At 39.1% G+C, this 23,724-nt stretch overlaps 6 protein-coding genes across 6 annotated transcripts in view; 4 read left to right on the top strand and 2 right to left on the bottom strand.

Annotated features, from left to right (window-relative positions):
- The window catches only part of LOC101313192, a 6,266-nt gene extending 2,916 nt beyond the window's left edge, over nt 1–3,350 (bottom strand). Inside the window, exons 1-4 of the mRNA XM_004293953.1 lie at nt 3,287–3,350; nt 2,812–2,947; nt 1,757–2,588; nt 640–824 (exon numbers count right to left, since the gene is read on the bottom strand). Of these exons, the coding sequence (XP_004294001.1) occupies nt 640–824; nt 1,757–2,543 (972 nt within the window). The 5' untranslated portion in view covers nt 2,544–2,588; nt 2,812–2,947; nt 3,287–3,350. The remainder of the gene's footprint in view (nt 1–639; nt 825–1,756; nt 2,589–2,811; nt 2,948–3,286) is intronic.
- An 837-nt stretch (nt 3,351–4,187) lies between these two features.
- LOC101298300 (basic form of pathogenesis-related protein 1-like) lies at nt 4,188–4,967 on the bottom strand. Its single transcript, XM_004295565.1, has one exon. The coding sequence runs from the start codon at nt 4,965–4,967 to the stop codon at nt 4,491–4,493; it is 477 nt and encodes a 158-aa protein (XP_004295613.1). The 3' UTR covers nt 4,188–4,490.
- A 446-nt stretch (nt 4,968–5,413) lies between these two features.
- LOC101298003 (non-specific lipid-transfer protein AP10-like) lies at nt 5,414–5,959 on the top strand. Its single transcript, XM_004295564.1, has 2 exons — nt 5,414–5,760; nt 5,944–5,959. The coding sequence occupies exons 1-2, from the start codon at nt 5,414–5,416 to the stop codon at nt 5,957–5,959; spliced, it is 363 nt and encodes a 120-aa protein (XP_004295612.1).
- A 2,476-nt stretch (nt 5,960–8,435) lies between these two features.
- Nucleotides 8,436–11,069, top strand: LOC101297712 (wall-associated receptor kinase 2-like). Its single transcript, XM_004295563.1, has 3 exons — nt 8,436–9,309; nt 9,424–9,600; nt 9,838–11,069. The coding sequence occupies exons 1-3, from the start codon at nt 8,436–8,438 to the stop codon at nt 11,067–11,069; spliced, it is 2,283 nt and encodes a 760-aa protein (XP_004295611.1).
- Nucleotides 11,070–13,114: 2,045 nt separating this feature from the next.
- Nucleotides 13,115–14,209, top strand: LOC101297419 (protein HEADING DATE 3A-like). Its single transcript, XM_004295562.1, has 4 exons — nt 13,115–13,327; nt 13,470–13,531; nt 13,846–13,886; nt 13,980–14,209. Exons 1-4 carry the CDS (start codon nt 13,121–13,123, stop codon nt 14,207–14,209), a joined length of 540 nt encoding a protein of 179 aa, XP_004295610.1. The 5' UTR covers nt 13,115–13,120.
- A 4,373-nt stretch (nt 14,210–18,582) lies between these two features.
- Nucleotides 18,583–22,895, top strand: LOC101312906 (BTB/POZ domain-containing protein At1g30440-like). The gene is made up of 4 exons (XM_004293952.1): nt 18,583–19,227; nt 20,036–20,105; nt 20,305–21,531; nt 22,073–22,895. Exons 1-4 carry the CDS (start codon nt 19,169–19,171, stop codon nt 22,631–22,633), a joined length of 1,917 nt encoding a protein of 638 aa, XP_004294000.1. The 5' UTR covers nt 18,583–19,168; the 3' UTR covers nt 22,634–22,895.
- Nucleotides 22,896–23,724: the final 829 nt, after the last annotated feature.

Raw genomic sequence — 23,724 nt, 5'->3', positions numbered from 1 at the left:
GAGAGAGAGAGAGAGTTGTACATGCATGCTAATTACATAAAATACAGATAAACAAAACTTGGAAAAGGATGAACCATCAACACCATAACAATAGTTTACCTGACAGTATCATGTGAAAGAGGTTAAACACAAAAAGTTGCTTATATCAGTAACCAGCAACAAATCTTATTAGGTGGAAGAACCAGTGCCGTTAGTAGAATAGTTTTTAGTCATTTGCAGCAAAAAATAGTTCAAGAATAAGGCCTTATGTATGTAGAAACTAATGGGTTCATCTAATCAAGCCTGAGTTGGAACCAAATGATAGCAACATCAGAGCAGACTCATTACAAAGGACAATTATTACACATAGCAACTGCAATTTCCATTGTTAATGGCCATAGCATTATAGTATATAGATGTTCTCGTCCATAATACACCAATTTGTTATCAACATAAATTTCTGCTAATCTGATGTATACGTTAGAATTTAGAAAGACAGCAAAGTCATTGGTTTCATGGGACAGCACATCAGAAACACTTCATCAGACATATCACACACCCACAGACAGAGAGAGATTATAATCATATACACAGTTTCATTTCAAGTAATTAAAATGCAGCTAGATACAAGTAATACACAATTCTCTAGATTATTTTTACCTTAATCTCCTTGTAAAGTTTCTTTTCCGCTTCATATAACCTCCTGAGAGTGATGCAATGAGCTCCTGGCCTGCAAGGTTCACTAGGATCACTAGACTCAACAGCATCTCTTGAATATTGAAGTGCCCTGGCAGATCGGTTCCATGACAATGCACTAAAGACCTTTGCAGAATTGCATCTCTTCCCTGTAAAATGTACAGTTATAATGAGGAACTTAATAAACAAAAGTGTCAATGAACTAGCACGTAGATGCAGAACATCAAACATTTCATGAATAAATAAGTTGTGTCCTAACAAGTTTTTTTTAGATGACAAATATATGAAATCATATAATTTTAAACAAGCAGGACCAATTAAATCATTTACTGATATATCCTGACAACCATGCCTTCTTTTCTTGGTCAAAGTGATTCCTATATATATAAAAAAACAATAAGAATATTAAGCAAATAGTAATCACTAAGCATAATGCTTACTGGTGTCCGTTCAGGTTCATACTGCTGAAGTTATAAGAAAAATAAGGCCGGGATGTGAGTGCATGCTCAACAAGGATAATGCTCCACCAAATTTGTTGTAATTTTGATATAGAGAAATTATTTATGCAATCACGCTGAATCAGGATAAACAATAGAATAAGAGATAAGAGCTTCTTATATCAATTGTGCTCTTTAGTCATAATGTTATTACATTGTATTAGAAGCCAAAGAATAGAACTCAGATTACTCAACAAAGCATCAAATCATTTTAGTAATTGAAGCAAAATTTCCTCACGGTACTAGTCATACCCTAAACAACTCACACTTAACAACTCATGCTTAAAATTCCAAGGATTTACCAACAACTAAAACAAATTAGATTCAATTACATGATTCCAGAATGACAGCCAAACACTTAAATTCTCCCTAAATATTATAGAGTACCTTTACCAGAACATTTGAGAAGTTTTGACATGAATAGCATATCAAAGGCATCTTGAATTTCATGAAGTTCTCATCCATTCTACTTGTACTATTCTCCAATTTCAACAATTTTGTGCATATTTCTTGTTCAAGAAAATTAAATTTAAAGGAGACCATAAATAAGATAAGCCAAATGCATAAGAAGAGCAAATACTCACTCCTGTTTTCATTAGTACGCTGTAGCAGAAATGTATCCCCTCCTTTGATTTCCATAAGAACAGCAATCTCCTTTAAACCAGCTGAGGATTTCAGAAAATGTTCATCCAACTCCTTGGCTATACTCTCCAAGGTCCTCTTGTGTTTCCATAGTATCATGGTTGTGTCTGCAGAGTCCTTAGGGCATGGCAACCTCATTGTTGAAATATTATCCTCGACGGATCCTTCGAGCTGCAGTTTCTTAGGCAGCATACTCACAACATTTGCAACAGTTTCCTCTTCTTGTTCATCTTCATCAAATTTCGTCTTGGTATCTGCCCACTTTTCCTCGTCATTTGACTCCACTGTTTCATCATGTTTCTGATAATGCGGTGAATAAGAACCAAAAATGTCCCAAGATGATGAGTGTTGGACCAGAGGAGATGGTGGGGTACTGACATCATCCTCTATAAAATCCCTGCTTTCTTCTGGGCCAACTTCTTCTTTCTGATCATTATCCGACTTTCTCAAGTCAGGGCTGAGAGGAGGTGGTGGTGGAGGCGAAGGGGGCAAAGGGGGAGGAGGTGATGGTGGCAATCCAAGGCCATAAGAAGTAGTTTCAAGCTCCAATGAATCAGACTCTGTAAATTGCCTTAGTGTTGCTCCAATATTTCTTAATGCTCTCATATAAACCAACTGTGCATCTGCAAATTCACCTCTAAATCTCACCAACTGCTTCATTAGCTTCCTTCTTTCCTTGCAAACCCGAACCCTTTCTTCCTTGTTAACCTTTGATGCAACACCACCCATTTTGCTAGATTGGCAAGTTCAGCAACAAAATAGTTTCTGCTGCCTCTGATGAAAGATATAATGGTGAATTAGGATATCAATTTCAATTGCAAGATCAATTTTCAGTATCTGTGATCTTGTATACTATGAGTAACATAGACAGAGGCCACATGCTTATTAGTACATGACGCACATCCACTTTTCAGTTTATATGATCAACTATTCAGAAAAAGACAGCAGTACAACCTCCATACATCTTGCATAGCATGAGAAAACAATAATTGGGTACCTTTTCTTAGTGAATTTCAAGTATGCCCAGAAAACTTGTCCTTTTCACCATCAATTCATCATTCTTGCAACTACATCAAATACTTTCAAATCCTGAATCTGCTATCCTCACCCAAAATGCATCCCTACTTCCAAAGCTTCAAGTTTCCCAAAAAAAGAAAAAACATATCAGTAACAAGATTAACCCACCTGCAAAACCCCAAATCCCACACACCAAAACAGAGCTGGACTAAACAAAAGCAAAATTCTATGGGTTTTGCAGCAGAGTTTCAGATATGATCTCAAAATTGTGAGCTTTGGTAAATAAACAAACATAACAAACAAATAAAATATAAGCCCAGACAGGATACGAAATCAACAATGGGTCTGGCAGAAAAACATTCAGTAACAGACACACACAGAGAAATGGAAAGAGATAGAAAGATCAATGATTTGCCCAGAAAAATCAAAAGAAACCAAAGGACAATGACTGTTACCACTATCAAGGATTTTGGGTTTTCAGTAGAATCTTTCCCAAGCAGAAAGCTTCATGAGAAGAACACCAAGATAAAAATGTGGCCTTTTTCATGCTTTTCGAAAGGAGACCATTATGAATACTCAGAGAGAGAAAGGGAGCTTGGCACAAAACCCAATATAGAACACAGAAGCATCCAAAGCCAAAACAGTCGCATTTTAGCACAAAACCCACCTATACATTATATTGATATTAGAAAAGAGAAAGAGTGATACTATTATATGGCTTTTCTAGAAAAGCAGTTCGTTCAAGCAAGAATCATGAATAAGAAAATGACACTGTTTCTGGGACACTCCATAAGACACAAGGACTGGTTTACCAATGTTTATGAGTCCAACAACCAAGCCATTAAGATGTGCATGTCAGAAGAGATGAACTGGGAAAAATGTCAGGTGAGCTTTTTAGAGTTCAAAAGCACAGATGCCAGAGTCATGTTTGTGTTGGTTTGCTGACCAATACAAATATGACCCCGTGAAGTTTTGCGTTTCCTTCTTCCTCTAAAGTTTGTCCACCTTCATTCCGCTTTTGTTTATGGGACCTAGTTTCATTACATATATACTCTCTCTGTCTCTCATTCTGCTTTTCTTCTCATGCTAATCTTTTTATTGTGCTCTTACCTTTCTGGTTATAAAAAGAGTAAAGATGCAGTAACCTCTTTCTTAGGTACTAAGAAAAAGGACCAAGAAGTGGAGGGTCAAGCTAGGTCGTTTCTGGTTAAGAAGAATGTACGAGTTTAACAATAAAATGTTCTATCAAATTTTGTTATAATACAGTCGGTTATTCGATGTTTGTAACAAATTATCTTGTTAGAATAATAATTTGCATGTTATTAAGCAACTTAGATAAATGCATCGGATACCATTAGATAGATAATGAGATGTATCCATTACTTCAAATGAAATATTGTAGGAAACAAAAGCGATATGTGTTGCCTAAATACATTCTTAAGTACGTAAGGCATATCAGCATACATATATGTACAAAATAAATGCAAGAAAGAGCGGAAAAAGATCATCGCTTCTTCTATTACAACAGATGCAGTTCAACACATGATATGGAAAGTTGTATGCTTTCACTTTGTTTATAACAGGGTAACATTCAGTTATTGATTCATTTTATTCATAATAGTGTGCGCGCGCACATAGCTATCAGAACATGAAATCTTCTTAGTAAGGCAAGTCACCCTTTGGAGGGGGATTGTAGTTGCACCCGATCCAAGTACCCCCATTGGTGCAGTTCACTTTAGCACACCCTAGGTGAGTCGATGTGTTCCAAATAACCTGCAAATAATGCCCACATTCGCCACCGCCGACGCAGTTTCTGGCCTCGTAGCTGTAAAATTTCTTCTCGTACACCCACATGCTCACAGCATCTAGGGCAACCATGCCCCAGCCCATGGCAAGGTTTTCGCCGTAAGGACCGCCGGTGTGCATCAGTTGGCAGTCAAGGTGCTTATTGGCATAGTCTTTCGCATACTGCTCTAGTACAGGATCCCACTCCAAGGGTTTGTTACCAACCGCCCTTCGGGCATAGTTGTGGGCGTTCAAGTAGTCTTTGATTGAATCTTGTGCATAAATGGAATGGAGTAGGGATAATGCTACCACGAGAGATGCGAGGACTGATGAAATCTTGGACAATTCCATGTTGATGGTTTGGGGGAGTTTCTTAGGCAATGGTGTTGATGGGTTTCATGAGATAGTTGGTGTGTGTATTTATAGTGGAAAATCTGAACATCTGCCATATGATGTTAGATGGAGGAGAGAAACATAAGGAGTTTCAATAGGGTTCAAAATGAAAGAAAGAAGAGAGTATGAGAGAAAATTAAGGAAACTATATGGAGAGAAAAATGAGATATTTTTGTTCTTCATGCATGGCCACCAACGTGTACGTGATTTGGAATGTCTGGTCTAACGTACTAACCAAAATAGGAAATTTAACGAGCTGCAAGATTTGCTTCTCGAAGTCTAGCATCTGAAAATTGCCTATATAAGAAGCACAAAGTACCTCAAGGTTTTGCATCCTAAACCAACCAATATCTACTTACCATTCCATTATTAACTCGGTTCTGTTCCAATTCCCATTAGATAGTATGGAGAAGAAAATGATGGTTATCGCTGGACTGGTGACTATGGTCGTCGTCCTCAATGTATGTCCTGCAAATGGAAGGTGTGACGCAGAGATAACGGAGATGTTGCCCTGCGGCTCGTTCATTATGGGCCCTGCCATAGGGAAACCCCCTCCGGAGTGTTGTGAAGGTGTAAAGAAGGTGCTTGATGGAGCTAATAACGAAGCGAAGCGCAGGAGTCTTTGCCAATGTTTGAAAGATGAAGCTATTGGTGCTGGTCTAAGAATCATCCCCGGAAAACTTAAGAACATTACTGGACCTTGTGAGATCAAACTTCCAATTCCTAAAAGTCCCAATGTCGACTGCAAGAAGTAAGTACTCTATCTCTCCCTCTCTCATTTTTATTACATATTACATGCTCAATCAGGCAGTCCATATATTCATTCAACACGAGTACGTGCTTTGATACGGATTAATTTACCTTATGTATATATAAAAGATGTACAAACACTTCTAGTCTTATACTGATCATGTGCTTTGCTAATGTGCTGCAGAATTCCGGTGTTTTAAAGCATCAAATAGAACTTGGAGAAGAAGATTAGCTACCGGATAATGTTTTATGATGCATGATTAATTAGTATTCATATCCAAGAACAAGAATTTATACGAATAATAAGCATCATATCTCTCTCCAGATGTTGTGTATATTGATTCATTTGTCTTGATTCTGCAACAATTCAATAATTAGTACAAGTGTACAACTCTTGAAAGCTAGATTTCAATCGAGATCCCAAGCTCAAATTTCACATTCCCTCATATCGCTAATCATATAACAAACCAAAAAAAACTCCCTCACTCTCCTAAAATTTATTGTCTTGTTGAGCATCCAGAGAAATGAAGAACTAGCTAGTCCGTTAATTCTAAAATTAGAGTGAAGCCATGTTCTGTCCACCATGAACTGATATTCCTGGTCAATTATGCTCCAGATATTTCACTTTGCGATTTACAACATTAACATGGAAAATAGTGTACAGAGTTCAGAGGCGATATGTCCTTGATAATAACCTAGAGCTTGTTTCTTCTGGAATGAGACTGTTTGTGTGTGTGTCAAAAACCTAAAAAATGGCACCAACTTGGTGTTGTATCTTCGTCTTCGTCACTTTCTTCAATCATCCGATTCCAAATCAGAACGGAAAGGAAACACTTGATGATCGAGATCTGAGGCAGATGGCAAATGAGCCCGGAACAGAACACACACACCAGGAAGAAAACTGTGGTCCTATAAAGCCATGAACACTGCTCCAACATGCATGCATTATCTTGTGACACTCAAATACATGTTATTTATATGGTAGATCTTTAGCTTCTGAGACATACCACCGCGTATTTGTAGACACATGCACCCTGCAGCAAAACGTCCGAACCGGCATCCTCTCCTCATGAAAGACTTCCTAATATTTCCTAATAAAAGGATCCTGGCCGTCCATTTTCAATCGATGGCCAAGATCACTTAAACCCTATTTTCTTGTATATTCCACATCACTCTATATCTCTCGTTCTATTTCTCGTCCGTCGTTCACTCTCTCCAAGAGACCTACCGACTCCGGCGTCCTCCATCCAAAGTGGGTGACTTTGCGAAGAAAGTATCTGAAAATCGGATATTGCCTTTGGTTCCGCTGCAGTGGATGATCAGTGATTTCCCAAAAAAAAAAAAACTACACGTTACTGGGAAATTGTCTTTGGTTCCACTGCGCGCAGTTGCAGTCTTGCAGAGATAAGAGAAAGTGGAAAACTAAAGCTACTTGGAGTTCTAAAACTTGTATCTACCACATGTCTCTCTAGATTAAGGAATTCCAATCATAATAAAATATACCTTGTCAAACCTAGAGTCGACACTAGATGATTGATAGCATATAAGATCAAGCCTAATTAAATCAAAGTTCTCGCCGATTTTCAGAACTTTCTACTCAAAGTCCCCCACTTTCAATGGAGGACATCGGAGAGGGGCCGCGGTGGACGCCGGAGTCGGCGGGTCTCTTGACACTGAGAGAGGAAGAAGGACGAGAAAAAGAACGAGAGAGACACGGGATACATGACAAAATAGGTTTCAATTGGGTTTAAGTGATCTTGGCCATTGATTGAAAATGGACGGCCAAGATCCTTTTATTAGGAAATATTAGGAAGTCTTTCATGAGGAGAGGATCCCGAGGGGAATCAATAGGAATGATAGAATTGGAGGGATTTGGAGCTCTAGTTTGATGATTGTCTAAGAATTACCAACAATGAGGTCTAGCTAGGTTATGTGTAAAATTCGGGTGGAACTCCATTTAAAGGATCAGTTGTAATTTCGAGTGATATTTACGAGATTGTCGATAGTATATAAATAAGAGATAATATGGATGCATATATACATATTAGTTCAGATGCAAGTATATATATTTCTCATCTTCATGCCACACGTTTCCTAGTTAATTAACATGGTGACAAACAAGATATTCCAAGGTTGGATGTCATGAACACCTTAATTTGAAATGGCACATAAAATAAATATGAAATAGTTTTTCTAACACCATGTTTCACGCCAAATGTGGACGACCAAGTGGGGAACACACCGAACACAGACACCATGAGTCCATGACTGGTGAAGATGCTTGCAGTATTAATGGAAATAGAACGAACGACCTCATGCTGCGATAATGGAAATAGACCTGGAAGTAAGTCAAGTAACTATCTATGCCATAATTGTTAATTTAAGGGAGGTAAATTATTTCGCTCAAGATGACAGAATGGAGTCAAAGGACATATATATGCACGACTTATGTCCCGTCCTGCGCGCTATAGATGATGAAGGTAGAGAAATCACACGTCGTGAATTGACGACCAAAGGGACACTATGACAGAGGAAGATGCATGGTAATTGCACTTGCTCGTTGATATAAAAGAGACAACGAACCAGTTACAATCAAGTCATGCAAGTTACAATTCCTAGTGTAAATCTAACCTGAGCTCCGGCTAGCCTGCTTGATTTGGGGTCGTCGATCACATCATGGCGTTGCGAGTCTCTTTAGTGGCAGCTGCCCTACTCCTCTTATCAGCGGCTAGTACTACCACTACGGCAACAGCAGCTGCTGCTCAAGCCCTGCCTGGCTGCTCGGACAAGTGCGGCAATCTCACAATTACTTATCCATTTGGCATGGAGGAAGGGTGTTACCTGCGAGAAGAATTCTTCATCAACTGTGTACGTACCACCGCATATTTGACGACAGGGGATCACATTGTTGATATTTCCGTTGATGATGGTGAGTTGCGCATGTTAAACGATCCAGAGCAAAATTGTTATGACGCACAAGGCAATTTGATGTCCAGCTTCCATCGATCTTTATTCACCCTGCCTTTTCCTTATACCATTTCTGATACCAAAAACAAGTTCTACGCCGTCGGCTGTGACACTTCCGCTATGTTACAAGGCTTCCGAGGGGAAGAAGAGCTGAGCACGGGGTGCATATCCATATGCATACGCAACAGCACTGGCAGCATCAATCAGGACTACTCTTGCTCTGGCGTTGGGTGTTGCCAGACTAACATTCCCTATGGGATGAACAATCAGACTGTGACCTTGGATAAGTACGAAAATAATGCGACATTTGTGCAGTTTTACCCCTGCAGCTACGCCTTCATTGCGGAACAAGGCCACTTCAATTCCTCCCTTGCGTGTCTTATAGAGCTGTTCAACTTTAAAGCGTTTCCCATGGTTGTTAATTGGGCTATTGGGAATGACACAGACTCCTGCGATGAAGCTCAAGACAGGTACGATTTCGCTTGCAAGGCGAACAGCATCTGCATAAACCGTCCTAGAGGTTACTTGTGCCAGTGCTTGCCTGGTTACGAAGGAAACCCCTACCATCCAGATGGTTGCCAAGGTGATCTTCAATTTTTAGTTTACATACTCAAGCTTATGCAATTGCAATTTTACCAAATTTAATTGATTGGTGATATATGGCTAATGGCTTTTCCTTTCCTGTCTTCCATTTCAGATATTGATGAGTGCAAGGCAGCAAACCCCTGCCTGCATGGAAGGTGCTCAAATATACCAGGAAAGTACTCTTGTTCATGTCACAAAGGATACAAACACGACCCCATCAATGACAAAATTTGCATCAAAGACGATTCGAAAAGACAGTTAGAGATCAATCTCCTGCATATTTTCTTGGGTATGTATATATACTTCCATATTATCTGCCTAATGTTCTAACTTAAAATTGTATTCAATAGTGATTTCAGACATCAATTTAATTACCTTCAGCTACTTTAGGTTCCATGTTCAAATCAAACCGACTTTCTCAAGCTTTTTCTTATATAAGAAATAACAGGCTAATACACACACAATATAGTTTAAGACTTTCTTGATCAAGTTAGTTAACCTTTATTAATCTCATTGAGGTATACAGGCACTGGTTGCAGTCTTGGACTAATACTTGTAGCCGTGGTAGCATGGTGGTCGGTCCAAGTCTTAAAGAAAAGGAAAAACAGAAAACGAAAGGAGAAGCTTTTTAAACAAAATGGGGGTTTAGTACTGGAGCAACAGTTATCTTCTGGTGATCAAGCTAATGTTGAAAAAATTAAGTTGTTTAATTCAAGAGAGCTGGAGAAAGCCACGGACAACTTTAGCATAGACAGAGTTCTTGGCCAGGGAGGGCAAGGTACGGTTTACAAAGGAATGTTGATGGATGGACAAATTGTTGCTGTCAAAAAGTCTAAAATAGTTAACGGAGGCGAAGTTGGGCAATTCATTAATGAAATTGTGATTCTTTCACAAGTTAACCACAGAAATGTGGTTAAACTATTAGGTTGTTGTTTGGAGACTGAAATTCCTCTCTTGGTTTATGAATTTCTCCCGAACGGAACACTTTCTCAGTACATTCATGACCAAGATGAGGAGTTTCATCTTACATGGGGGACACGATTGCGAGTGTCTACCGAAGTTGCTGGAGCTCTTTCGTATTTACATTCGGCAGCTTCTATTCCTATTTACCACCGGGACATCAAGTGCACAAACATACTCTTGGATGGCAAGTATAGAGCAAAAATTGCAGATTTTGGGACTTCAAGATCCATTTCCATTGACCAGACTCACCTCACCACACTAGTACGTGGAACATTTGGTTATTTGGACCCAGAGTACTTTCAATCAAGCCAATTTACAGAAAAGAGTGATGTTTACAGTTTCGGTGTAGTCCTTGCTGAGCTCTTGACCGGACAGAAACCAGTTTCCATGATAAGGTCGCAAGAAAGTAGAAGCTTAGCAACTCATTTCCTTCTTTCAATGGAGCATGATTGTTTGTTTGATATTCTTGACGCTCAAGTCATGGAAGATGGTAGCAAGGAAGAAATCATAGCAGTTGCAAACCTTGCGCAAAGATGCTTGAATTTGAATGGAAAAAAACGACCTACTATGAAAGAAGTAGCGGCGGAATTAGAGGCAGTTCGATTGGCAGGCAAAGATGCTGATCATGTTCATCAACAAATAGAAGAAGGAGCCGTCGGAACTCATGAAATCAGCACGTCCGAGGATTGTTGGGATGTTGTTTCTACATCATCCGGTCCTTTTACAGATGGTGGTACTACCGCAGCAGGTTCTGCATTTTCTGTACAACCACCAATGTTTTACAATACACAGTAGTAATTAATTCGAGAGAACAAATTATGACCCAACCTATGTGTATGTGAAAGGGATTTAGCTTGTTCTGGTTGTATTAATTAGTTACGAGTGTAAAGTAATATTATGAATGGCTTGTGCCACCAAACTCAATTCTTCAGAAACCCTCTCAAATTTTATGAATGGCTTCAAACTCAAAGCGTGCAAGAGCAAGTTCTGAAGATAAGATCAGTGAATTGCCACAGGAAGTTCTTTGCCACATCCTTTCACTATTCTTAACAAGATAGGCTGTTTGAGACGAGTGCTTTATCAAAAAGATGGGAAAGAATGTTTGGGCAACTCTTAGCAGAGTCTACTCTTGTTCATGAGATTTTGTCCACAAAACAAAGATGTAGCTGGTAGTTTTTAGGTAAGTATTGGTAATAGAGCGTACCATAAAATAATTTTCAGTGATATATCTATGTTTTCAAAATTTCAATACTCCAAAGCATTAATATCGTATTAGTAAAAAGTAAGAAGAGAGATGCGGGAGAGTATATAAATCTTACCTAGTATTTCTATTGGTGAAGATGCAAGTAAATATGGAGTGAAGCAGATTGATTCACCCAAAGTGCCCAGAGTTGCATTGCAGCCTTTGGAGCAACGGCATGTCAGTCACAGAAACAAAAAGTTTTTAATTGCTTTGGTGCAATTTACACACATAAAAAAACAAAAACCAGAAACCAGAAACGAATTAGAGTACTAGTAGTCCTGTACTGCACCATATTCCCCCACAACCAAACTTCATGTCAAGTATATGGGGAGGTTTGTATAGTCATTGAAAGCTTGAGGTGCGAATCATCAACTCAAAGACCAGACTTGAGTTGAAGGTGTCTGAGAGATTCTCTCATCTTGTAGTACCATGTATGGTCCTTCTTCTGTACCAATGGCTAAGGTGTCGAAAACTGATAGCCAAGCCCACTCGTTGAGGTGTTTTTAATTGCTTTGGTGCAATTTACACACATAAAAAAACAAAAAACAGAAACCAGAAACGAATTAGAGTACTAGTAGTCCTGTACTGCACCATATTCCCCCACAACCAAATTTCATGTCAAGTATGTGAGGAGGTTTGAATAGTCATTGAAAGCTTGAGGTGCGAATCATCAACTCAAATACCAGACTCGAGTTGAAGGTGTCTGAGAGATTCTCTCATCTTGTAGTACCATGTATGGTCCTTCTTCTGTTCCAATGGCTAAGGTGTCGAAAACTGAGTATACAAAAAAAAAAGGTGTCGAAAACTGATAGCCAAGCCCACTCGTTGAGGTGTCTTTGAACGCCTCAACCACATAAACAACTTAATTATGAATCTGGAAAGATTTTGGATACATGCATATATGTAGATCCCACTCAACAAAGGACTTGCTTGTAGGCTCCCACCATTACAAAGCAAACCCTTTCCGGATGGGGAAGGTTCTCTGTCGTCCAATCCCTTGATGCTATTTTATCAAAATATCTGATGCGCGCATGTCGTCACAAACATTCAAAAGGGTGATGATTACTAAGCTTCTGTAGTTGATTGAGCAGCAGCATGGAGCCAGCAGAGGTAGTACATCGTTCACATGCATCACTAATCATTTCGCTTCCCGAAATATTCACATATATTGTCCTAGGGTACCGATATCCGTACAATCTTCATCATTTCGTTACTGGAGCTCTAGCTCGACATGTGTTTAGTCTCTAGTCTTTAAACAAATGATCGATGAGCCACAAAAGACCAGCAGCATCTAGCAGCAGAGACACTGACACCAACTCACCAAGTGCAATATGGTCGAGTACAATTCGAGTGGCGGTCAGTACTAGAACTCTAGAAGGTATGGCTGTTGGTCCAACACCACTCCAAGGCTAGTTTCACTTTAACAGTAGCCAGTAGTTGATTGATCGAAGAGTAAGGCCACAAGTTCATGGAGTTGTACAGAATTTCTAAAAAGCAAAGCCTAGAATCTTTTTCTTATCGAAACCTGGCTGCTATATATATATCCAGCTGCAGCTTAGCTTAGGTAACTGGGATGTGTTTTAATTAGTTGATACTTAAATCTATGGCGAAGGCTAGAGATCAGGATGCTCTTGTCGTCTCGAGAGTGATCGGAGATATTATAGAGCCGTTCACCAAGTCTGTGTCTTTGAGGATGACTTACATTAATAATAGGGAGTTTACCAATGGCTCCGAGCTCAAACCTTCTCATGTTGTCCACCGACCTCGAGTTGATATAGGTGGAGATGATCTTAGGAATTTCTACACTCTGGTAATTAAGCAATTACTTGCATACATATATGGAGTACCCATCTCTATATTGCACTTGTGTGTGTGTGTATCATGCTCTGTGTCTTCTTTGTTTAGAAATATGCATGAGTTTAACCTACTCATTTATACTTAAATTAATGCAGATTATGGTAGATCCTGATGCACCCAATCCAAGTGAACCCAACCTCAAGGAATATTTGCACTGGTACTGTTGCTGAGATTCCTTTCTTCTATTTATTAATCAAACGAATAGGGGAGCTAGAGAGAAAAGACGAGCTATAAGCTCTCCTACGTAGTAATATATAGCAGTATTGCTAAAGCTTTTTAATTTTGAGGTTTCGAGTTCGCTCTTCAAGCCAAGAGTGGAAGAACTCTAGGGAATTAGAAAAGAACATCCCTTCATTTTGATCGATTGGTTTTCTATTAATTTTCAGGATCATCAGATGTGTATAGTTTAGGTGGATGATGAAGAGTAGTACTTAGTATTCATTCTTTACATGTTGTTCTTATTTTTTTCAGGTTGGTTACTGATATTCCGGCAACAACTGGAGCAAGCTTCGGTGAGTATTTTACAATTCCTCCACCTTGTTGAATTGGAATATTACTTCTAGTTCCAGCAAAATAATAAACGAACGCCTGACCAACTCTTGTAGGCCAAGAGATTGTGAGCTATGAAAGTCCACGGCCAGCGATGGGGATCCATCGCTTTGTTTCCGTTTTGTATCGCCAATTGGGTAGGAAAACAGTTTATGCTCCAGAATGGCGCCAAAATTTCAACACCAGAAAGTTTGCTGAGAACTATAATCTTGGATCACCGGTGGCCGCCGTCTATTTTAACTGCCAAAGGGAGACCGGCTGTGGCGGAAGGAGAACTATAATGTAATCCTGTGTATTATGTTGTCTATCTAAGTCTAACCAGCAGCACTAGCTGTGAGTTGTGAGATGTAAGATAAATTAATGTACCAGTAATTTTGCAAGGCTACTTTGGATCCTGTAGGTTGAACTTTTTGGAACTCTCGAGCCAACACATACATTCATACACCTCAAATGGGATTGTTTTCTGAATCTAGTTGCTACACCTCATTCATACACCTCAAATACCTGCAGATCACTACTAGCAAAATAACAATTCACACAGATTTAATTCTCACATTTTCTTTAAACTCATGGAAATTGTAAACATTTTCTTTAAACTCACTCGAGCCAACACACACATTAAAATCTGTGTGATCTGCAGGTATGACAGTTGCTACAGCTTAATATGTTCTTCAACAACTTGAAGACGTGAAAAGCTTACAAGGTTATGCATGAAGTTGTAAACAGCTTACTTCAGTTGCACATCACAATCCAACATCTGTCGTTTACTTTCTATCTTGGAATCTTGGATCCAAGATTTTCATTATAAGAAACACCTACTTAATTATAAAGTACATTGTCTCCTTCACATTCAGCACTATTCCAGTTCAATAAACAAGTGAAAGCAAAAAATTAACCATAATAACTAAACGAAAAGGCACTATTCCAGTTCGACCAAAAAAAACTAGAAGTGAACTTACCATCTTAATGTGGGATTTATGGTACGTAATGTGGTCGGTATAATCTTCAATCTCCCTACAATGAGTGGTTTGATACATAGATCGATTGTGCATACTCACAGAAAAAGATAAGATTGAAAGTAGAAAAACAGTGTAATTTTTTGAACCAATAATTCAAAGCAGTAATAAAACAGTTTGATATGGTTTCAACCATTTCACTTCCAAAACAGAAACAAGTACGTCAAACAACACTGAACACTCAAAACAAAAGCTTGCACTTCTTCTTTTTGAGAAATGTAACTCGGACCAGATAAATTCCACAAGGAATCCAAGATGATAAACTTGCAAGTTTTCTTTAAGCCCTAATGATATATAGGTCAAAACTAGTACTTGATTAGTACTAAATCTATCCTAAAGTTATCCCACCAAGGAGAGTTTGATTCAAATCATTATTAGTAGGAAAGAGCCTTGAAAATGGCCGAGCTGCATGACTTATTTACTTAATATAAAAAGTTTATCTGATCATGCATTAATTCATGCTCTTCCCAGATTAATACAGCGCATGGATGCTGCGTTTGAAGAACATCACAGAGACAATGCTAAAATTAATACAGAAGATCCTGTTTTTTTTTTTGCAATAAAGCTTCACTTTGAACCAAGAGCAAAGAGTAAACTTGACAGTTACGTTTTTTACATTCAAGTTTATAGATTAAACTTCTTAGGTCTTTTATGCTCCCCTTCTACATGACAATTGTTTATTACTTGGAAAATTTCCATGCAGCAACTCAATTGAATAGTATGATTTCGAGCAACTCTTTTGTCTGTGGAAGTGTAAATGATTAATATACTATACTATATAGTCTTTTAGTTTTTTCATTCCGTTTCATATTATATCTGTTTTGAGCTGGGATTCTCCAAACTTTCAGTTAGGTAAACAGATATGGAGGTTGACAGACTTTGTGCGAGGACATACACATGGTCACATGATAAAGATAATCAAAATGTTTAATCGACACTAGGTACCAATGCATCATTGTCAGAAGATTATGATTTCATAATTAGTTGCTTCATGCATCATGTGGAATGGACATCTGCGATTAATTTGATTGGCTTCTGTAACCTACAAAAATTGAAACTGTGTTAACGTAACTTTTCTTCGTAAAAATTTTCATCTTCAATCTTTTCCATTGGCCGGGTTTTACGGAGCAACTAGGGTTTCAAAGAAAAATTTCCTCCCTTCCGTCCGATGGCGCGTCTGATGACGCAGTCGTCGGACGGGAATTAAGGCGGCCAGTCGGTGGTCAAGCCTTGTCTAGGTTAGTGGCGGAGGACTAAGGAAGGAAGGTCGACATTCATGGATGCGGACCAAGGACTGGTGGGGTTTGGATTGCAGAGGTCTGCTCCGGCGAGGTTTGGTTGTCGACAGAGCGGGGCAGTCCGGCCATGCTGGCGAAGTGGTATGCTAGAACGGTGGGGTATGGCACCGCGGCGAAGGGGAAAGCGAGGCGGCGTTGGCCTTCCCGGATTGATTTGATCTGGGTCGGTCGGTTTCCTTTGCTTTGTTTCGATATTGTTCACGGTAGATGGATGGTGTGCTACTCCTCCACGGTGGGTCAAGGACTGTTTGCTCGTTTGGGGGCAGTGGACGTCGGCGGCAAGGCGGCAGCGGTGTCGCGGCTCTGCAACCAGATGCAACAAGTGATTTGGGCCGGGTCTGTGGCCTTCTTGCCAAGGTCTAAGGGTTTGGGTGGGCTTGGGCCTTCTTTGGGCCCAGGTTGGGTTTTTTATTTCTGCTTTTTTAGTTTGTTTTTGTTAGGGTTGTTTAGTTTGGTTGTTTTGGTCAGGTGTCCCTCCTCTTCGAGCGAGGGTTTAGGGTTTTGGTCGGTTGTTCAGTTGTTTGGTTGTTGGTAGGTTGGTGTCGTTGGTCGTGTCGTGGGGAGCCATGGTTATGGTGTCATTTCCAGGGATTATTTTAACATCAGTTAGTTCTTGTTGTCAATGTAATAGAGAGGTTACATGTGCATATATGCAGGTAATTTTGACATATAGTGTTTGAAAGGGTTTTTTATTCTTGAGGTTGACTGTAAGCCATGGTTATGGTGTCGTTTTCAAGGACTATTTTAACATCGGTTAGTTCTTGTTGTCAATGTAATTGGGAGGTTACATACGCATATATGCTGGTAATTTTGGCATGTAGTGTTTGAAAAGGTTGTTTCTTCTTGAGATTGACTGTAAGGATGTATCGGGGCTTCTGGAATAGGTTAGGTTACAGTTGAATCCATTTCAGTTCTTGTCCATTGTAATCGCTGGTGTTTCGGGTAGGTAGGAAGGATAGTGGGGAATTTATTTCCACCACCGATATCCCTCATAGTTGTAACATTGTTTTTTCGATTAATGAAATTCTTGTTTTCCTCAAAAAAAAAAAAAAAACTGTGTTAACGTAGGCATTAGTCTATAATTGAAAATTTTGGATAATCATTCTTTCATACTTTGGGTTATATCATAAATAACATAAAACATAACTAATAAAATTCGAGAAAAAGAGTCTTGAAAATGACATACGAGATGCACATGGTGAGTCATGGAAATCGTAAAGTGGACCTGTAGCTCAATTTTTGCCATTTGCAAGTTTGCTTAACACCCTAATGATAGGTCAAATTTTCGATTAGCACTACATCTATTCCCTAAAGTTGCCCCATCAAGAAGAATTTGATTCAAATCCTTTTACAGATTTTAGTAGGAAAGAGCCATGAAAATTACATACGAAACGAACATTGCCGACTTTATGAAAAATCGCATAGCGGTACTTGTATCCCGCTTTAACCATTTGCAAGTTTTTGCTTTGTTGCCTTAATGATAGGTCAAAATATTGATTAGGATTAGACCTACCCTAAAAGCCACTCTATCAAGTATCAAGATCTCCTAAAACGGGAGTAATGGTCTAATGAACATTCCAAATGCCTTCAATTTCCATTAAAGCTCCCAACCGACCCTTTTGCATATATCTCCATCAACACAGAGAAACCCGGTCCCCCATTCTTGCATGGGACAATAATTTCCTAAAAAAAATTAAAAATTAAAATAAAAAATTGACCGCCCCTATCTTAATCCACACATTACCATCAAATTCAAGTCTTATTCTTTTTTCTTCTAAGTAAGAACAAGTCAAATCCAATCTCAATCCCACTGCATTTTAACTATTTCCCCATAAGCGTAAGTAACGCTTTTCCCACATGGCCTGGCTGGAAGAAACAGATAGATGTTGCTTCAATCCGTTCTTACTAAACCCTTAAATCCGCTATTAAATAAGTGCATAAAGATTGAAACTTTATTATTTTTTGGCTACAAAGATTGAGCCTTTAATATTCAATTTGCAGAGTATAGTGGTTTTGTAGTAGTGTGTATTTTATGATTAAGATTCTTCTTCTCCAGAACAAAGTTCTAGAATGGCAATGAGTGTGTCACAAGGACCCTACTAAATTGTGGAGGGTAGGTCTCTGGGGGTGAGAGAGAGCTGCTGCCATTAATAATGGCCATGCATGTTGGGGTTTTGGGCAAATGGGTCTTTGCTTATATCATGGTTTTTGAGGACATTAAAATAGAAAGGGGAGGTCTTTTACTTTAATGTGTGTCAGTGGTTTTGGTCCCTTGTGTCTCATATGGGTTTTAATTTTGGATATTTCTGGGTAGGTTTAAAGGGTTCTGTTTGAAGACAATTAGTGGCATCTTGTGGTTTTGTTTTGGGGGCAGAGGAAGGGGGGTTGACCTAAAGCTGTGGTCTGTAAATTAGGATTCTTGTTTTTGTTGGGGTTTTTTGGCTGGACTAGTTTAGTGGGGCTTCGGGTTCTCAGATTTGGGTTTGTTTCTGGAAGTGGGTGTAGTTTAATGGAGTTGTTCTAGAGGTTTTTCAAGGATTCAGAACTGGGTTTGTGGAGGACTTCAGGAATTGAGTTTGTTGTATTTATATCTATAGGTAACGTTTGAGGTCAGTTTTGGCAGAGATTTAGTGGGTTCTTGCAGCTTTTTGGAGGCAGTTAGTAAAGGAAAGCTGCATTGTTCTGAGGTTTCAAGGTTCTTAAAGACTTGAATTGAGAAATTGGTGTTGGGGTCTTCAGCTTTTTCTTCAGGCTGATTTTTGGCTTCAAGGAAATAGCTTTCTGGGTCTCTGTTTCTTCTTATGAAACTGCTCTGGTTTGGGGATTTACTGGTGTGAATTTGAGTTCTCAGCTTAAGGTCAAGGTAGCTGGTTAGCTTAGCTGCCTTGGGATTTTGTTCTTGAAGTTGGATACCGGTTTCGTTGTGAGAAAATGGCTTGCATGAAGTTGGGATCTAAAAGTGATGCCTTCCATAGACAAGGACAGGCCTGGTAAGCAACATGACTTCTGTAGTTGGATCTTCTTTGCGTTCCATAAATCATAAATGTGCTTTGACTCTTGATATTATCCTATCTTGATATTTTACATAGTTCTGAATTTCTTATTTAGTTCATTTCTGTCTATAAAACGTGAATGTGTTATGTAGCGTCTAAGTTGGGAATTAGTTTAGAAGAATTCGAGCTTGAATTATAAAACGTCTGAAGGAGATAGAAAGTCATGATGTAGATACTTCTCGTATTATGAGGTCTATGCTTCATGATTGATTTCAGAAATACCCAGTGAGTTGGGATAGCAAGCATTCAAGTTTGATACCTAAATGGATCTGGCACCTTGCTATTGTCTTTATAATAAGACAGAGCTGCGTGATACAGAAATGGTTACTAGCCGTCTTGTCCTATGTTCAAATCTGACAATACCATACTAGAGATAATAGAATGATGGCATATCTGAGTCTGGTCCGATGAAGAAGTTCAGGCATTCTCATCGGATGAAAGGCCTCTTTCTTATATATATTCTTTTCCAACCGTTCCTAGGTCCTCATGGATAACGCAAACTCAAATTTGGGGGGTTGCACATGCCATTTGATAATCCAGAAACAAAGAAACACCCCTCTGTATGCAAGTGGGGAACATTATTCCTGCTCATATATCATGTAAAGAAAAACCAGATTATGTGCTAACACATTTCTTAAAAAGGAATGGATTTGAGCCTATTGAGTTCATTGATGGATTAACTGCTACTGCTAGAGTGTAGTTTCCATTGTAACTGACATTGTAACTTGTCTTGTTGCAAATGTAGGTTTTGCACCACTGGGCTTCCGAGTGATGTTGTAGTTGAAGTTGGAGAAATGTCATTCCATCTTCACAAGGTAAGCTTTGTTCCTTTCTTGTTTACATCTACATCATTTTGACAGGTATATTTTTGTTACTTGTAGTTACTGGGTATATAGATTGTAATACCTTTTCAACTTCAAACACAGTTCACTAGGAGATATACATGATGCTATACTTGTAGTTTAAATAATTTGTTTGGTTGACGAGCTCACATGTTAATTGTCTTTGATGCAGTTTCCTTTGCTCTCAAGAAGTGGGGTCATGGAAAGATTGATTTCAGAAGCATCTGAAGACGGAGATGAAGCATGCAATATAAACCTCCCTGATATTCCTGGTGGGGCTAAAACATTCGAATTGGTAGCCAAGTTCTGCTATGGGGTGAAACTTGAACTGACTGCTTCAAATGTTGTATACCTCCGATGTGCTGCTGAGCACCTTGAAATGACTGAAGAGTATGGGGAAGGCAATTTAATCACCCACACCGAGTCCTTTCTCAATCATGTAGTTCTTCGAAATTGGAAAGATTCTCTGAAGGCACTTCAAACATGTGATGATATTCTCCCTTATGCGGAAGAACTTAACATTACAAAACGATGCATTGAGTCACTAGCTACAAAAGCATCTACTGATCCTAATCTTTTTGGGTGGCCTGTTAAGGAGCATGGAGGACCAATGCAAAGTCCTGGCGGTAGTGTCCTGTGGAATGGAATTAGTACAGGGGCAAGACCCAAAAAATCAAGTTCAGATTGGTGGTATGAGGATGCGTCGACCTTAAACTTGCCTCTATATCAGAGATTGATTTCTGTTATGGAATCTCGTGGCATCAAAAAAGAGATTATTGCAGGGTCAATCACTTCTTATGCTAAAAAGTATCTTCCTGGGCTAAGTCGGCGTCAAGGAACTAGTGAGTCTAGTACCCGTCTTGCACCAGCATCTTTGGGCTCCCCACCATCTGAAGAAGACCAGAAGCTCTTACTTGAAGAAGTGGATCGGCTACTTCCATTGCAAAAGGGTCTGGTCCCAACCAAATTCCTATTTGGTCTACTTCGGACAGCCATGATTCTTCAAGCCAACCCATCCTGCATCTCAAATTTTGAGAAAAGGATTGGTATGCAGCTTGATCAAGCTACTCTGGAAGATCTTTTGATGCCGACCTTCTCTTATTCCATGGAGACACTCTACAATGTCGATTGTGTACAACGGATATTAGACCACTTCCTTGCCGTGGAACAGATTGCAGGTGGGGCATCTCCTGGTTTGATCGAGGATGGCCAGCTGATTGGGTCACCTTCATTGACACCAGTTACAATGGTTGCCAAACTCATTGACGGTTACCTTGCGGAAGTTGCTCCTGATGTAAATTTGAAGCTCCCCAAGTTTCAAGCTTTGGCTGCTGCTGTTCCTGAATATGCCAGACACTTGGATGATGGTCTCTATCGAGCTATAGATATATATTTAAAGGTAATACTTCAATTGTTGTTGATAAACCTGAACATGCAGTATTCTTAATTGTCAATTTAAAAATCTTTGATCTGAAGTTGATCCATTATGCCGTACCAAAGCCATATCTTATGTTACAGATATGAATTATTTCAACTCATTGGTGTTTCTACTTTGAGTGTTGGGTCATAGTACATTATGAAAATGGTTATGGGTCTGGATATTGCTGTTGGTTTTCTCTGTTTCTGGACCTCTTGTCCACTTGTTTCATGACAATCATTCATTGTGATCGGGAAAACTGATATTCCTTCAAGAAATTCATGCATTTTATTACTGTTCTCTGATTGTAGTTGTACCTGATTTCAGAGTCCACAGAACCTCTAGTTTTTGTATTTGTCTCAACCTGAAAGGCTTGAAGTTAAAACTAGCGAATGTGACAGCACTCCGTTGGTAGATTTTTTGTGTTTTAGGTATTTTAACTGATATAAAAACGGAAACCTATAGGGGCATGTAAGTGTACTCTTATATAATGGCTTAATGATCTCTGGTATTCAACTTGCAGTCACACCCATGGTTGGCCGAGGCTGACAGAGAACAGCTCTGCAGGTTGATGGACTGCCAGAAGCTTTCCTTGGAAGCTTGCACTCATGCTGCCCAGAATGAGAGGCTACCATTAAGAATTGTTGTTCAAGTTCTTTTCTTTGAGCAGCTTCAACTTCGATCTTCAATTGCTGGCTGCTTTCTGGTTTCAGACAATCTTGATGGATCAAGGCAGATAAGAAATGGTTTCTCTGGCTTCTCGGGGTCTAATGAGGGAGGAGGTTGGGCGACCACTGTGAGGGAGAATCAGGTCTTGAAGGTCGGGATGGATAGTATGAGAATGCGTGTATCCGAGCTTGAGAAGGAGTGTTCCAACATGAGACAGGAGATCGAGAAGTTAGGTAAGGTAAAAGGTTCTAGCACTTGGGGAAACGTATCGAAGAAGTTTGGGTTCAAGATCAAGTCCCAGATGTGCAGTGCTCAGGAGGGATCTGTTAGCAAACAGCTCGACGGAAATGTGAAAGTTGAGAAATTAAAGGAGAGGCATGGGAAGCACAAGAAAGCCTCCATAAAAGATGAATGAAGCCTTCTGTCTTTTACCTTCCTTTTAACTTAATTTCTTTGATTTCAGTTCAGTGACCAAATCCCACTTCTGATTCTATGTGGTATACCTATTTAGCTGTATCATTATCATCTAAATTATCGTGTAGTGGATCTTGGAAACAAGTTTACTCTGTAATTTGTTCAATGTAATAGTAGCAATCTCTTTTTTCTCTGTGCAGATCTCTCTGTTTTTTTCTTTTCTTTTCAATCATTCTATTGTAAACCTTTGAATCTATTTGTGTACTAGTATTTCTTTGTGTCTACTCAGCAAAGCACCATCTTTGGTAAAGTTGATTGGATCTAATATGGTCCTTTACTTGGATTCTTATCAAGATCCACAGATTAAAGAAATACCAAATTCTTTAAACCGACGCATACAAGTTCCTATACCCTTTTCAATTGTTTCCGTTGCAAGTCATCCCTGCCTTCATTATCTTACACAAGTCCTTCTGTTCACATGGTTATTTGATCCTGGAATGACTATGCTTACTAAGTTACTCCATCATTCATCTTTATGTTACTCGAGTCATGACTTGTGTGATCTTGCATAAAATGTATAACAGTCGACGTAATATTATCTAGTATATCGAGTTTGTTAAAATAAATCTAGTTTCATGTGTGTTTGACCGTTCGTTAATAGGAGAATCATCTCAAACTAATTTCATGATTTTAATAAAATTAAAATAATCCGATAAGAATCACATAGTAGAAACACCAAGTTCTCCCATAGGAACATCCAAGATATGAAACCCTCACATCCTTCGTTCGAACACTGAGTTGGTCGGTTACTCAGTTTGATATCATTTACTGAATTATAATCCAAACCAGGTGGTCGGAAATGGATTAGTCCTCAAACCTATGAAATCTCAAGATATAAAAGAGGGGAGTCAAAAAAAGGTTGTTGCGGTAAAAAAAACTTATTGCGGTGGAAAAAAAAAAGCTTGCATTTTCCATAAACAAGCAAAAAGAAAACAGTAAAAAATTAAGGAGGTAAAAAAAACCAAGAAAAGAAAAGAGGTTGAAAATTGTGGAGAGAGAGGTTAAAAATCCAACAAAGAGGGCGCCGCGCAG

The sequence above is a fragment of the Fragaria vesca genome, linkage group LG3, assembly GCF_000184155.1.
Source record: "Fragaria vesca subsp. vesca linkage group LG3, FraVesHawaii_1.0, whole genome shotgun sequence".
Classification (NCBI taxonomy): Eukaryota; Viridiplantae; Streptophyta; class Magnoliopsida; order Rosales; family Rosaceae; genus Fragaria; species Fragaria vesca.
This window is presented reverse-complemented; position numbering and strand designations above follow the sequence as displayed.